General features: G+C 54.9%; 1 protein-coding gene across 2 annotated transcripts; it reads left to right on the plus strand.

Moving 5' to 3' along the window:
- The first annotated feature begins 86 nt into the window (after nucleotides 1-86).
- Nucleotides 87-14151, plus strand: RUVBL2 (RuvB like AAA ATPase 2). Of its 2 annotated transcripts, none has more exons than XM_079907554.1 (15): nucleotides 87-422; nucleotides 3410-3464; nucleotides 5032-5087; nucleotides 5395-5536; nucleotides 7428-7557; nucleotides 7714-7780; nucleotides 8651-8757; nucleotides 8843-8936; nucleotides 9330-9453; nucleotides 9788-9882; nucleotides 9979-10097; nucleotides 12612-12731; nucleotides 13119-13248; nucleotides 13813-13927; nucleotides 14041-14151. In XM_079907554.1, the coding sequence occupies exons 1-15, from the start codon at nucleotides 411-413 to the stop codon at nucleotides 14064-14066; spliced, it is 1392 nt and encodes a 463-aa protein (XP_079763680.1). In that variant the 5' UTR covers nucleotides 87-410; the 3' UTR covers nucleotides 14067-14151. The 2 variants fall into 2 exon arrangements, with proteins under 2 accessions (XP_079763680.1, XP_079763681.1); XM_079907555.1 differs by having other exon boundaries at nucleotides 88-401.
- The last annotated feature ends 128 nt before the right edge of the window (nucleotides 14152-14279 follow it).

Here is a 14279-nt window from a genome sequence, read left to right on the forward strand (position 1 = left end):
CCAGTGGGCGCTAGCTGATTGGCCTTCAGCTCTGTCAATCCGAAGCTAGAGGCCCCAAAATTGACGGGGGAGGGAAGACGGTGGATAAGGAGGAAAGGGGGCGTGGGGGACGTGTGGTTGCCCAAAGAAGTGTTAAGAATTTTGTAATCGGCCTTAGTAAGGAGGCCTGGGTAAAAGGAGGAGGAGCCACGAGGCGTGGGGAATGGACTCCGGAGTTCTGGGAACTCATCTTCCAGAGCAGCCTGGATGGGCGGGGCCTGAAAAGTGACGCCGCGCCCTGAAAAGTGACGCCGCGCCCCACCAGGAGAACCACCGAGATATTTGGAGGACCTGGCAGTCTAGAGGGGCCAGAACGCCGCGTTCCTAGCGCGTTTCCGTTTCCGCTAGGATATTGGCGGTTGGTGAGCATCATGGCAACCGTGGTGAGTGTCGGCGTGCGGAGGGCTGAGGAGTCTCAAGGAGGAGGGGGCTGGACGGGGACTCTTGGATCTTAGCGGAGAGGAGGCTGGGGGCCTGGACTCTTGGATCTTAGCGGAGAGGAGGCTGGGGGCCTGGACTCCTGGTTCTGAGGAAGGAGGGAGCTGGGGGCCCGGGCTTCTGGATCTGAGGGAGGAAAAAAGAAGGGACTAGGATACCGGCATCCTGGGTTCAAGTGAATACTTACGGTCTCAGTGGTCAAATCTGACTCCATCATCTTCTAGGAACTACAACTTCCAATCCTCTGGGCACAAATAGTGGCCAGTTCTCCAGTCCTTTGCCTTAAAGTCTGATGAGGGTTGTAGTGTCTTGGGCTCCAAGCCATCCAGCAGTCTTGGGTTGTTGATGGTGTGAATAGTACCTGAGTACAAGGGAGAAACACAGGCGGGGACCTGCCCAATGCGCTTCAGATCGTGGAGTTGCTTATTGAGTCTTGAGCCAAAAGAGAGAGTGTTGAGAACCCAGAGGGTGTCAGTAGAGAGCGGAAAGGGCCGGGGGCACAGAGGCTTAGGAACTTGTCATGGGATTGTTTTAGCCATTTTCATATTCCCAGCATTTCATCAGGACATGCCCAACGTGGATGCTCAATAAGTTATCACTTGAATGTATGCATGTGAACTCCATAAAGGAGAGACCAGGTACACTGGGCCAGGCACCTAGTACTTTTCTGAGAAACATCTGAATGAAGAAGGGATGTAGCCGTAGCTTGGCGGTTGGACGTGGCTTCCAGATGCCTCGGTTCCCATGGTGACCCCAGTCAAGATGGGGCTAGGGTCGGGATGAGAGTTAACTGGTGCCTGAGGGGCGACATGTGAGTGTTTCTGTTGTCATGGCAAAGGGGGTGGATGGGGAAGCGGAAGAGGAAAGGGCAGTGGCCACACTCCTGAGACCCAGTTCGCATGGGTGTGGATGAAGTATTGGGAGTATGAGGGGATGGTAGCTCAGTTTTGTTTCCATGGGATCAGCAGGCAGCGCGGGGTAGGAGAGGCTTATGGTGAAAGGAAAGGTTTTGTAGGAGGCAGGTCTGTTTATGTTGGGATTCCTGGACCAATGTGTATTTTTTGTCTCGAGTAGAGTCTGATAGGCTGTATAGGGGTGGGTGAGAGTATGTTCTCAATCTTCTGATAGGGGTTTGGGGGCAGTGACCAACCTCCTATGAGGAGGAGTAAGTGGGAGAGTTCACAAACAGCAAGGGAGGAGGCTTGTGACCATGCCACGGTCAGGAAGTCTGAACTCTTGGTTCCAGAGAGAGGAGGGTTTTCCTTGGGTTGGATGCCTGCATCTCCTCTCATTCTGGTTAGGAGACCTGTGAGGAGGAAGAGGGTTGGGGGCAGGTGGCCAAGGAGCTGGGTCAGCGTGCTGGCTTCTTAGGCCTCCCTTTCTTTATTCACCCCAGGCAACCTCTAATCTACTTTGTGTCTCTAGATTTATTTATTCTGGATATTTCATATAAACGGAAGCATACAACATGTGACCTTTTGTGTCTGGCTTCTTTCACTCAGCATAATGTTTTCAAGGTTCATCCACGTTGTAGCGTGGATCAGAACTTCATCCCTTTTTTAAAAGAAATATTATTTACTTATTTATATAAATTTATTTATATATATTTTTGGCTGCGTTGGGTCTTTTTTTTATTTTTAAGAATTGTATGCTGCGTTGGGTCTTCATTGCTGTGCGTGGGCTTTCTTTAGTTGCGGTGAGCGGGGGCTACTCTTCATTGCGGTGCGCGGGCTTCTTGTTGCAGTGGCTTCTCTTGTTGCGGAGCATGGGCTCTAAGCGCACGGGCTTCAGTAGTTGTGGTTCGTGGGCTCTAGAGCGCGGGCTCAGTAGTTGTGGTGCACAGGCTTAGTTGCTCTGCGACATGTGGGATCTTCCCAGACCAGGGCTCGAACCCGTGTCTCCTGCATTGGCAGGCGGATTCTTAACCACTGCGCCACCAGGGAAGTCCCTTCATCCCTTTTAATGGCTGAATAATATTCCGTTTTATGGCTACCCCATATTTTGTTTATCTATCCGTTGATGGATGTTTTGGGTTTTTTCCATCTCTTGGTTATAAATAACACTGCCATGAATATCTGAGTGGATCTCCATTCGGTTCTTGAATTGTCCCAGGCGGTGTTTACTCATCTCTCTCCCCCACGTGAGAAGGGATAATGTCTGACTTTGCTCTTTGGAAAGCTGAGGACACAGGAGACCTCAGTTCCTGCTTGTTGAGTGAACTCAGCACTTCAGGGCGTCATTCATTCAAACTCCAAACATTGAGCCCCAAGGGAGACCAGTGAGATGTGGGCTGTGCCCTTCATGGGACTCACATCCATTGGAGCCAAGAACATTGATCCAACAGTCTACCTTGTGAGTGTGAGATCAGACTCCCAAAAGAGGCCCTTCCTTCTGTCTGGATATCCAGAGACCCTAGAACTAGCCGGGCAGGGGCTGAGGTCAGGGAGGGCCTCCCTTAATGAGTGACGCTTGATTGATTCAGTGAGGGGGGTGGGGAGAGCAGGCCAGACCAGGGACCTGCACATGCAAAGGCCTAGTGACAGAGAGCTGGGGCAGCGAGGCGCAAGGGGGGCCAGAACACGTCCAAGTTAATGCCCACTCTGCATCTGTCCTCGCAGCTCTGGGGGACGGGGAGGACTTCTTCCTTCAGCAAATAATTCCTGGGCACCAAACATGGGCCCGGCCCTGGGGACGGGGCTGTGAACGAGACAGACACAGTGCTTGGCTTCCTGGGACTGACGGTGTAATGGGGTCAACCCACCAGCCCTAGTGGGTGACAGCTGAGGAGGATCTGGTGTTTGGGATGCCAGCCTGTCTGTGGGGAGGAGTGGAAAGGACTGTCTTGTGGGAGGCGGGCAGGAGGGACAGAGGAGGGGTTGTTGAAAGCTGGGACCGCAAAGGCTCTTACTGATGCGTCTTCCTCCAACCCCAGACAGCCACAACCAAGGTCCCAGAGATCCGCGACGTGACGAGGATTGAGCGTATCGGTGAGTGAGCGTGGGTCAGGAATAGGACCTAGCCCCTGCCTGCCCCCTGTACCCCTGACAGAGCCAGCTTACCCAGGGCCCCCAAGAGGGAGTCGGCCTGCACACCATCCCACCATCCCCCGTCCCCGCTATCTAAGGAGGGAGGTTCCTGAGTTCCAGAGCAGGTCAGATGGCTGGGGGCGGGGGTGGGGTAGACCATGCCAGGCCTCAACCCCAGGCGGTACTGCTGCTGGCTTGGCTTCCCTGGCGGGGCTCCCTGATGCCCCAGCATCCTGCTTGGAAATCGTGAAGGTGGATATTTGCTGAGTGCTGACTGGGGTTGGCCCTGCACTGACTGTCCCAAACACCAGGCACACGCATCGTCTCTTTGAGGGCAGGGACCTGGTCTGTCTCCTTCTTAGCGGTGTCCCCAGCACAGGCCCTGGCAGACCAGACGCTCCACAGATAACTGTTGAATAAGAGTTTGCATCCCTCAAATCCTTACAGTAGCCCCACAAGGTGCCTCTTGTGACTGTCATCCCATTTTTAGCTGAGGTGACCAAGACTCAGAGCAGGCAAGCCCCTGGTCCCAGCTCACCTGGGACCAGGAAGTTGGGGTGTAGTGGCAACAGCAGGGTGCAGCCTTTGCAAAGAGCCTGACTTGCAAGGAGGAGACTACACTTATTTGTTCACATTCATTCATTCAGAGCTTCCAGAAGAGGCAGTAAAGGGCTGTTGGCTATGAACCTGGGTTCAGGAAGCACGCTGCTGGGTGCCACTTCTGAGCCGCGTAGTGAGGGGCTAGTTGCTCTCTGTGCCTCAGTTTCCTTACCTGCAAAATGGTGGGAGAGTAGTTCACCTCCTCAGTTGACATAAGATACAATAAGGTAAAGCACTTAGCTATCAAGGGCCAGCCCTGCTGGGAGCTGAGGACCCAGGAGACTCTAGCTGCACCCAGTCCCTGCCCTCAGCCTGCCTACAGGCCAGCACAGGGGTTGACACATCTTTCCTTAAAGTGCCAGATAGTAAATCTTCTCTGTTGAAAGTAATCAATTCTGCTGCAGCAATGCGAGAGCACCCCCAGATGGTATGTGAACGAATGGATGTGGCTGTGTGCCAATAAAACTTTATTTACAAAAACAAGTGCCCACCCACAGGCTGCAGTTTGCCCAGCCCTGGTCTAGTGTAAAGCATTGGAATCCTGCGTCTTCACCTCTCACTGGCCGTGTGGTCTTGGGCAAAGGACCTAACCTCTCTGAACTCCTCCTCGCCTCCATGTCAATGAGGGCCTGGGGGCGATTATTGAGCCCTGGCCATGATCCAGGGTGATAATAGCTGAGACTCTTGTTCTCAGAGTTACATGGAATGAGATTAGAACCTGGGAGGTCACTCAGGCCACCACGTAGCCTAAGAGCCATTCTTATTTACTGAGCATTTACCATGTCCGGCCATCCTCCCAGTGAGGTGGGGAATCGAGGTGCCCCTGTAACCGAGGAGGAAACCAGGGCTCGGCGGGGAAGCCCCTCAGGCCACACATCGACATGAGCTGGCTGGTAACCGTGTCTTCTGGTTCTTTCCCCACACACAGGTGCTCACTCCCATATCCGGGGGCTGGGACTAGACGACGCCTTGGAGCCACGGCAGGTAGAGCCCAGGGGGCCCGGGTGGGAAGGCTGCTCCATGGGGGCCTCGGGCAGAGGGGACCTAGGGCTGTGGGGAGTATGGGGACTGCATTATGATCTTCCAGACCTTTGTGCTGTATTTATAAAATTCAGCCGCATGTGCAGTTTTATCGGTCTTTAAAAAATGGGTGTGGAAAAGGCTTTTTTGGCTTTTTTCTGAAGTCCCTGCCAACATGTCCTGTTTGATCTCATCAGGCTGGAGGTGGTAGAAATGCAGTAGTAGCCCAGGAGGAAGTCACCTTGTGTGCTCTGTCACCTCCCACCCCCAGGCTTCCCAGGGCATGGTGGGCCAGCTGGCGGCCCGGAGGGCAGCTGGCGTGGTGCTAGAGATGATCCGGGAAGGGAAGATCGCCGGCCGGGCGGTCCTCATCGCCGGCCAGCCGGGTACTGGGAAGACGGCCATCGCCATGGGTAAGACACCTCTCAGGGCAGGATCTCTTCTGGCCTTGCCAGATGATCCCTACCATGTAAGTCAGGGTTGGGGTTCAGCCACGTCTAACAGCTCAAAATGGCAGTGTCTTAAACACTATGGGTTTATTCTCTCCCATAGAATAATCTGAATGTAGGCCAATTCAGTCTTGTTGAACAGTGAAGGCTCCTACCTTCCTGCCTCCACATCACTTGCTTCCATGTCAGGGTCACCTCATGTTGCAAGAAGATGGCCTACGCTCCAGCCTTCCCATCCATACTCCATATGGGAAGAAGGAGAAAGAGGAATTGCAATGAGGGTGTACCTCCAAGAGGTAGCTCCCTTTAAGCAGCTGTCTTGGGACTCCCACACTCTCTTGCTTATATTTTATTGACTAGAACTTAATGGCTACACTCTGCTGCACAAGTCAGTGAGACATTAAAACTTATTTTAATATTTTAATTGGGATCACTGCTACCCTAATCAAATGGGGGTTCTGGAACGAAGGAAGATGGGAAAGATGGGCATTGCGTAGACAGCCAGCAGTCTCTTTTGCAATGCATTAGTGATTTAAGATCTTTTTACTCACAACTGTCCCTCATCCTTGTTGAGCTCCTATTCATCCTTCAAAACCCTACCCAGGCATCTTTTCCTCATTGAAGCTTTCCTGGACTCTCCTCTCTTCCCACTCATTCCCACGTTTGTGCCTTGACTGTGGGGCCAGGCAGTGAGAATCAAGGTAATAGCTAGGTCTGCAGTTAAGATAAAGTAGCACTCATTCGGGTACCCTGGTGTGCCAGGCCCTGGACCAGACACTGCAGACACTAAGATGATTAAGACCAAAATCCTGACTTTAAGAAGTTTCCGGCCTGGGGGAGGTGTTCGTGGACACGGTACCGTCCAGGGTGATGAACAGAGGAGGCTTCTACCTCCGACGAGGGGTGGTGGGGAGAGAAAACAGGGTGGCGGTTGTCGGGAGAGACTTCCCAGGTGAGTCAGAACCTGAACTAAGACTTGTAGGATGTCTGGGAGTCTCCTGGACAGACGGTAGGGAGCAGGACACCCAGGCACAGAGTGTGACACACATCTGTAAAGGGGACCAAGGAGAGTTCCCAGCTCACGCTGGTCAGGAGGGTTCAGTGACTTCCTGTCCGGGAGACTTGGCTCAGAGCTGGGCAGAGCCCTCAGGAAGGGGAGCTGGCAGAGGGGCTCAGTGCTTGGAGTGATGGCAGGAATGGCCCCGCTGTCTACCAGCCAGCTCCAGGCCCCAAGCCATAGAGGAGGCCCGTCCCTGTGCTGGTTCCAGATCGTGACGGAGTCATGGTTGAGCATGCCTCGTAATCGTTCCTGTGCAGGGTGCCATCCCGTGCCAGTGCTTGTCATGTTATCGGTGTATCCCTGCCTGCCCTCATAATCGTTCCTGTGCAGGGTGCCATCCCGTGCCAGTGCTTGTCATGTTATCGGTCCCATTACACAGAGGGGCAAACCAGCTTGGGGAGCAGACTTCTCAAGGTCACCCGGTGCTAAGCCCTGGAGCTGGGATTCAAACCTACACAGTCTGACTCTCTTACCTTCAATTTCAGCCCCTTGTCTCTACCCCTGCTCATCACCCCCAAGCCCTGAGGCTAAACAGCTCTTAGAGGTTAGGAGGAAGGCGTGGCAAGATTACAGTCATAAGGTTTGCCCTCTGGGCTGCGCAGGTTCTGATCCTCCCCATGCGGCCCTCTGTCCCCTGCCTTCTCTGCGTCTCCTTGTCTGCCCCTCAGCACCCTGCCCCTCTCTCCTGCTCTCCTGCCTGAGGAGGGAGAAGAGCTGGTTTGCCACAGAGCGGGTATTGGGGACCTGGTGCCAGGGCTGCCCCCACCTACCCAGGCTGCCTCCCCTCCTTCCCAGGCATGGCACAGGCCCTGGGCCCTGACACTCCGTTCACAGCCATCGCCGGCAGTGAGATCTTCTCCCTGGAGATGAGCAAAACAGAGGCGCTGACACAGGCCTTCCGGCGCTCCATCGGTGTGCGCATCAAGTAAGCAGGGGGTGATGCCAGGTCCCAGCGGCCTTGGGACGTCCCCCCCCACCCCCGGCCCTGGCCAGCTCATGCTGCACCCAAGGGCTCACGGTAGTTGGCAGTTCCTGAGGGCCCAGGCCTCGGGCTCTCTCCTTAGATCTGTTCTCTGCCCAGGGAGGAGACTGAGATTATCGAAGGGGAGGTGGTGGAGATCCAGATTGATCGGCCAGCAACGGGGACGGTGAGTCTGCTCCCGAGTCTAGGCTACCCCCAAGGCTGGAGGGTGGAGGTCAACCTGCACTTTTAACACCTGTAAACAGCCTCCTAAATTAGTCTCATCCACTGCAATTAAATTTTGAATTTTAAAAACATGGTAGGAGAATCTTTAAATATAGGGAAAGCTATTCCCCAGATAGTTCTTTAAATTAGATTTTGATTACAGCAGAAATCCGTGGATACATCCTCCCTTTAAAAATGAACAACCAAAACTCGCTTTAACTCCCTCCCCAATTCCAGTCCTTTTATGCTGCCACCTGTCCCTACAAAGGAAGCACCTCACTATGGAAACAATTCCAGGAAACAGGATAGACTCCAACATGCTGGGAAAAGCCCAGACTTGGTGACTGTTCATCTTGTGAGGAGGGGCGTGGCATTTTGTTTTCTTAGCTTATCTCGTGGGGAGGGGCGTGGCATATTTTGTTTTCTTAGTTGTGTTTAGCTGAGTTCTTCTGGGTTTGTGATCGACAAAAACTGCCTTTCATTTGGGTATAGAAAAGGAGTGTTACGGTGGGACCCCTTCGGCCATTCTGTGAGACCTTAGGTCCTTGTTGTTTTTATAGATTTTGTCTTTTAGGTTTTTGTTTGTTTCTTTACTGGATTTTTAATAATAGCTTTATTAATGTGCAGTTGACGGCCAATAAGCCACGCCCTTGAAGGTTTACAAGATGTTAGGCTTTGACACACATGCACCCAGGAAGCTGTCACTGCAGTTGTGACAATGGATATCTTCGTCAAGCCCCCAAAGCTGCCCCATGTCATGCTTGTTCTGTAGCTGTGTTAGGGAGACATTGGGCCCGTCTCTGAGCCCCTTGCCTGGCATGTCACCCCTCAGGGCTCCAAGGTGGGCAAGCTAACCCTCAAGACCACAGAGATGGAGACCATATACGACCTGGGCACTAAGATGATCGAGTCCCTGACCAAGGACAAGGTCCAGGCTGGGTGAGCAGTGGGGTCCGCACCAGGTGGTCAGGGTAGGGGAGCTCTGGCCCTTCCTTTCCTCACCCCCACCCTTCATCCCCTGCAGGGATGTGATCACCATTGACAAGGCCACGGGCAAGATCTCCAAACTGGGACGCTCGTTCACACGCGCTCGAGACTATGACGCCATGGGCTCCCAGGTGGGCCAGGGCTCCAGGTCCCCTCCGTCAGGCCCCAGGATGTTTCTCTCTCCTCCATCACCCCAGGGCCTACAGGGTCTGGATCCTCCTGTCACCCCAACCCCATGTCCCTGGTACTCCTGGTTCTTCCCTGTACCCTCTAGGACAGCTGGGGTCCCTCAGCTTGGCACTTGGCTCGTGGTTTCTGGGGTCCTCCAGGAACCCCCATATCCTTCAGTGCTGTTGACTGCCCTGGTCTTGACTACCCCTTGGGCCTGGGGTTTCTGGGTGACCCCCATCTGGATTCTTAGTTCCATTCCAGGGAGCCCCAGTCTCCCCCAGACGGCCCCTTGGGCCCCCCCTTCATGCTCTTTTCTGCCCTTGTCCACACCAAACCCCACCCCGGCCCCATAGACCAAGTTCGTGCAGTGCCCAGACGGGGAGCTCCAGAAACGCAAGGAGGTGGTGCACACGGTGTCCCTGCACGAGATTGACGTCATCAACTCCCGCACCCAGGGCTTCCTGGCCCTCTTCTCAGGTGAGGCCCAGCCTTCATCTCCCCCCGCCCCGGGGGGCCTGGCCGCTCCCCTCTCCCTCTCTCATTCACCAGTACGGCCCCCCCGTGACGATGGCTTTTCCCGTCTTCCCCCATCCCTGTTCTCTGACTCCTGTTCTCCATCTGTCAGTGTGGTTCGTCTCTCCCCCTGTGTTGCCTCTCTGGGACATCTCCGACTCCCTGGCCCTCCCGTCGTGCTGCCACTCCAGGGGCTTGGTCTCTCTTCCCTCTGTCCCTGGCGTCCCATCCTTCTGCATCTTGGTTCACCCTCCGGCCCTGGATCCCTGTCTTGTCTCTGACACCCCACCTCCCACAGGTGACACAGGGGAGATCAAGTCAGAAGTCCGAGAGCAGATCAATGCCAAGGTGGCCGAGTGGCGGGAGGAAGGCAAGGCGGAGATCATCCCCGGCGTGAGTACCGGGACGGGACCACGGCAGGTGACGTTGCGGTGGGGGAGAAGAGGGGACACAGGAGGTGGGTTTGACATCCGCCCCCCTGACCCCCAGGTGCTATTTATCGACGAGGTCCACATGCTGGACATTGAGAGCTTCTCGTTCCTCAACCGGGCCCTGGAGAGTGACATGGCGCCTGTCCTCATCATGGCCACCAACCGCGGCATCACCCGGTGAGCCACTGCCAGCCCCTCAGAGGCCCCTGGGGAGAACGGGGACCTCTGGGTGGTGGGAACGGTCACTGGGTAATCAGGGCACGTTTGGTGAGCACCTCGTTAGGGAGGGGTGGGCTTGGCTATTCCCAAGCTCTGTGGCCCAGACAAGACAGTGTACTTTCCCTCAAACTAAAGTAGGTGGCTGGTCAGGGCTGGTGGGCAACTCTGCTCCACAAGGAAGTCCAGGTGCCATGTTCTTTCTGTTTTCTTGTTCCAGTAGCCCTTAAGGCTCCAGTTCCCAAACTGTGTGCCAAGGCACCCCAGGGTACTGCAGAGAACACAGGAGTGCTGTGGGATGTTTTTTTTTTTTTTTTTTTTTTTTTTATTTTTGGCTGCGCTGGGTCTTCGTTGCTGCGCGCGGGCTTTCTCTAGTTGCGGCGAGCGGGAACAACTCTTCGTTGCGGTGCGCGGGCTTTTCATTGTGGTGGCTTCTCTTGTTGCAGAGCACGGGCTCTAGGCGTGCGGGCTCAGTAGTTGTGGAGCCAGGCTGTAGAACGCAGGCTCAGTAGTTGTGGCACACGGGCTTAGTTGCTCCGTGGCATGTGGGATCTTCCCGGACAAGGGCTCGAACCCATGTCCCCTGCATTGGCAGGCGGATTCTTAACCACTGTGCCAGCAGGGAAGCCCCTGTGGGATGTTTTAAGGTTTTAAGGGATGCACAGTGACATGTTTTGGATGCTGCAGAAACTACTACAATTAAGTTGCTTACACCTAACTGCTTAATAGAAATAAAGGGAACGAAGCTTAGTACTTCTCTTGACCTAAGGATACCATGGAAAAATTCCTGAGACATGAAGGGTACCAGACACCATAAAGCTTGGGAACCTCTGCCCTAGGGTGTCGCTGTGCCATGTCCTCCCTGCTGGCTCTTCCCCACCTCATCTACGTTTCAAGAGTCCACAGGAAGGGAGAAGGAAGTGGAGGGCAGAGGGCCCGCAAGAGGCTGGGGCCCAAAGGCTGCACGCCGCGTGGCCACCTGGACCCATTACCCAGGGCTGCTCATGTGTGTGGCAGCACCTGGCTGCACGGTAGCCCAGGGACCAGCACCTCCAGGGCAGCAGCCTTGTGCCAGCTGTAGTGCAGGGAAGACAGGGGCATGGCTACCAGGGGCAGCAGGCAGGTTGTCCTTGGCTCTGTGCTTGGCCCTTTTCCAGGATGAACTGCTCGGCCCCCTCAAAAGAAGCTCGGGAGGTAATATTGTCTCAGCCCTGCTTTATTTTTTTTATTATTTTTTTGGCAGTGCGTCACAGCTTGCAGGATCTTAGTTCCCCAATCAAGGATCAAACCCATGCCCCCTGCAATGGAAGCGCGGAGTCCTAACCACCCGTACCACCAGGGAATTCCCTCAGCCCCGTTTTAAAGATGGGGAGAGCAAGGCCTGGTAACTTGCCCAAGGTCACACGTAGAAGGTGGCAGGGCCAGAATTTGGTATCCAGATGACAGGGTTGATTGAGACCAGCTGAGAGCATGTTTGTAGCAGCTGCAGGTCAGGCTGTGGGAACAGGGGTGTCTCCTATGGGGAGCAGCAAACGCAGTCATTCCTCTGCAGATTCCGTATTCGTGGATCTGCTTACTCGCTACAGTTGATTTGTAGCCTCCAAATTGGTATCCATCACACTTTGGCGGTCATTCACAAACGTGTGCAGAGCAGGAAAAAATTGAATCGCCCATGGCAGACCGTCCAGGCGAGGGTCAAAGCAGGCAGTGCTTTGCTTCCTAGTTTCAGTTCACGTGCTGTAAATAAGTGTCCTTTTCCTGATCTGTTTAGTGTGACATTTGTCACATTGTATGCTTTTTGTTCCTGGTCATTTTGCTGTTTAAAATGGCCCCCAGCTGTCCAGTGTCACTAAGCGCAGAAGGCAGGGATGTGCCGTACAGAGAAAACACATGTGTTAGATGAGCTTCCTTCAGGCACGAGTTCAAGTGCTATTGGCTATGAGTTCAGCATGAATAAGTCAATAATATATATTGAATAAGGTGTCTTTAACCTGAAACCGGGCTATCTATTGGTTGGTTGCCAAAAATTGTGACCAGAGGCTCACAAGAGCCTAACCCTGTATTTGCTAATTGAGTGTTCGCCTCCACTTTGTAGAACGCAGCTACCATGAATAACGGGAATCTGCTGTTTCCTAGCACCACGTGCCAGGCCTTGTGCTGGGCCAGGTGTAGCCGGGGACAGGACCGGCACAGTTGCATCCCTTGTGGAGCCCTGTGTCAGGCAGAGGAGTGGGACCTTGATCCAGTAATCCTGGACACAGATATCTAGCTAAAACCAGCTCAGCTCCAGGGGGATTGATGCAGTCAGGGGGTGGCTGCGCCGTCGGGCAGTGACACCAGCGCGGAGCTGAAGGCTAACCGGTATTTGGTCCAGTGAGCGGGCTGTGGTAGGGGTGGGGTGTTCTGAGTAGAGGGAATGGAGAGCCAGGTTCTAAGAGCATCACCCTGACAGCTTCCCTTCCCCCTTCTCCCCAGGATCCGGGGCACCAGCTACCAGAGCCCCCACGGCATCCCCATTGACCTGCTGGACCGCCTGCTTATCGTCTCGACCTCTCCCTACAGCGAGAAAGACACAAAGCAGATCCTCCGCATCCGGTGCGGGTGGGGGGGCCCCCCTGGCCTTCCGGGGCAGGACCAGGCTACAGGCCTGAGAGGCAGGGCTGGTGTCCACCCTGTTTGACACGTGGCAACACTGAGGTCTGAGGGGGAGGTCACTGGGCCTGCCAGAAGCAGGACTGGGCTGGGCATCCAAGCAGTGGCCTATGATGGGAGGATGCTCTTTGGAGAAGGGAGGGGTTGTGCCGGTGACTGACCTTGTGGAAAGAGCCCTGGAAGGGAGAGGCTCAGGAGGCCCAAGGTTTGGGCCCAGCCCGTGCCTCGGTGGCTCTTCTGTGCATCTGAGGACGTGGACTCCACGTGTATCCCAGAGGTCCAGCAGTGCCATGGCCCTGGCTGAATGCCACCTACGCCCCCTGCCCGCAGGTGTGAGGAGGAAGACGTGGAGATGAGTGAGGACGCCTACACAGTGCTGACCCGCATTGGGCTGGAGACCTCGCTGCGCTACGCCATCCAGCTCATCACGGCCGCCAGCCTGGTGTGCCGGAAACGCAAGGTCAGCGGCTGCGTCTGCCCAGGGGTCAGATGAGCGAGTGGAGGACATGCTACTACTCCCAGGGCTTTCCCTGGGCAGTTGCATTTAGTCTCAGAACCCAAATTTTCAAAGGCAGGGGACTTTGGTCTCTCGGGTTAATTTCTGTGGCTCCCAGCCTGACACACGGGAGGTGCTGAGTAAATATCTATTGGCTGCAAGTTGATGCCGTTAAGTCCATTTTACAGATGAAGAAACTGAGGGGTGGGGGGGCTTCCCTGGTGGCGCAGTGGTTGAGAGTCCGCCTGCCAATGCAGGGGATGCGGGTTCATTCCCCGGTCCGGGAAGATCCCACATGCCACAGAGCGGCTGGGCCCGTGAGCCATGGCCGCTGAGCCTGTGCGTCCGGAACGGGAGAGGCCACAACAGTGAGAGGCTCACGTACCACAAAAAAACAAACAAAAAAAGAAACTGAGCGGTGGGGAGGTGGCCACGGCAGGGTTTGAATCCAGGCGACCTGGCCCCAGAGTCCTCACCCTGACCCACCTCCTGGGAGGGGCCCCACTGAGGTCTCAATTCCCCTATCAGGGCACCGAGGTACAGGTGGATGACATCAAGCGGGTCTACTCGCTCTTCCTGGATGAGTCGCGCTCCACGCAGTACATGAAGGAGTACCAGGACGCCTTCCTCTTCAATGAGCTCAGTGAGTGTCCCCCTCCCCACCTTCCCCAGAGAGGGAGGAGGGAGCCCAGCTTGGAGAGCTCAGGCCCTGCCCTCGGGGCCACACTGACCACGTGGCCTTCCTTCTCCCGACAGAAGGTGAAACCATGGACACCTCCTGAGCTGATATCACCTTCACCCCCGCTTCCCCATTTTCTCCCAGAGTTCTGACACTGTGACTTTGTATAAAATGGTTCTGAAACTGGACCTATTGTGTGTGTTGTGTGTGCGTGTGCACGTACACAGGCACACACACCCTGAGACCCCAGAAAGACACCCGCAGAGTGCAGTTTGAGAAGTCTTTATTAGGAGGCATGGGGAGGAGCGTCTGCTGG

The sequence above is a fragment of the Stenella coeruleoalba genome, assembly GCF_951394435.1.
Source record: "Stenella coeruleoalba genome assembly, chromosome: 20".
Classification (NCBI taxonomy): domain Eukaryota; kingdom Metazoa; phylum Chordata; class Mammalia; order Artiodactyla; family Delphinidae; genus Stenella; species Stenella coeruleoalba.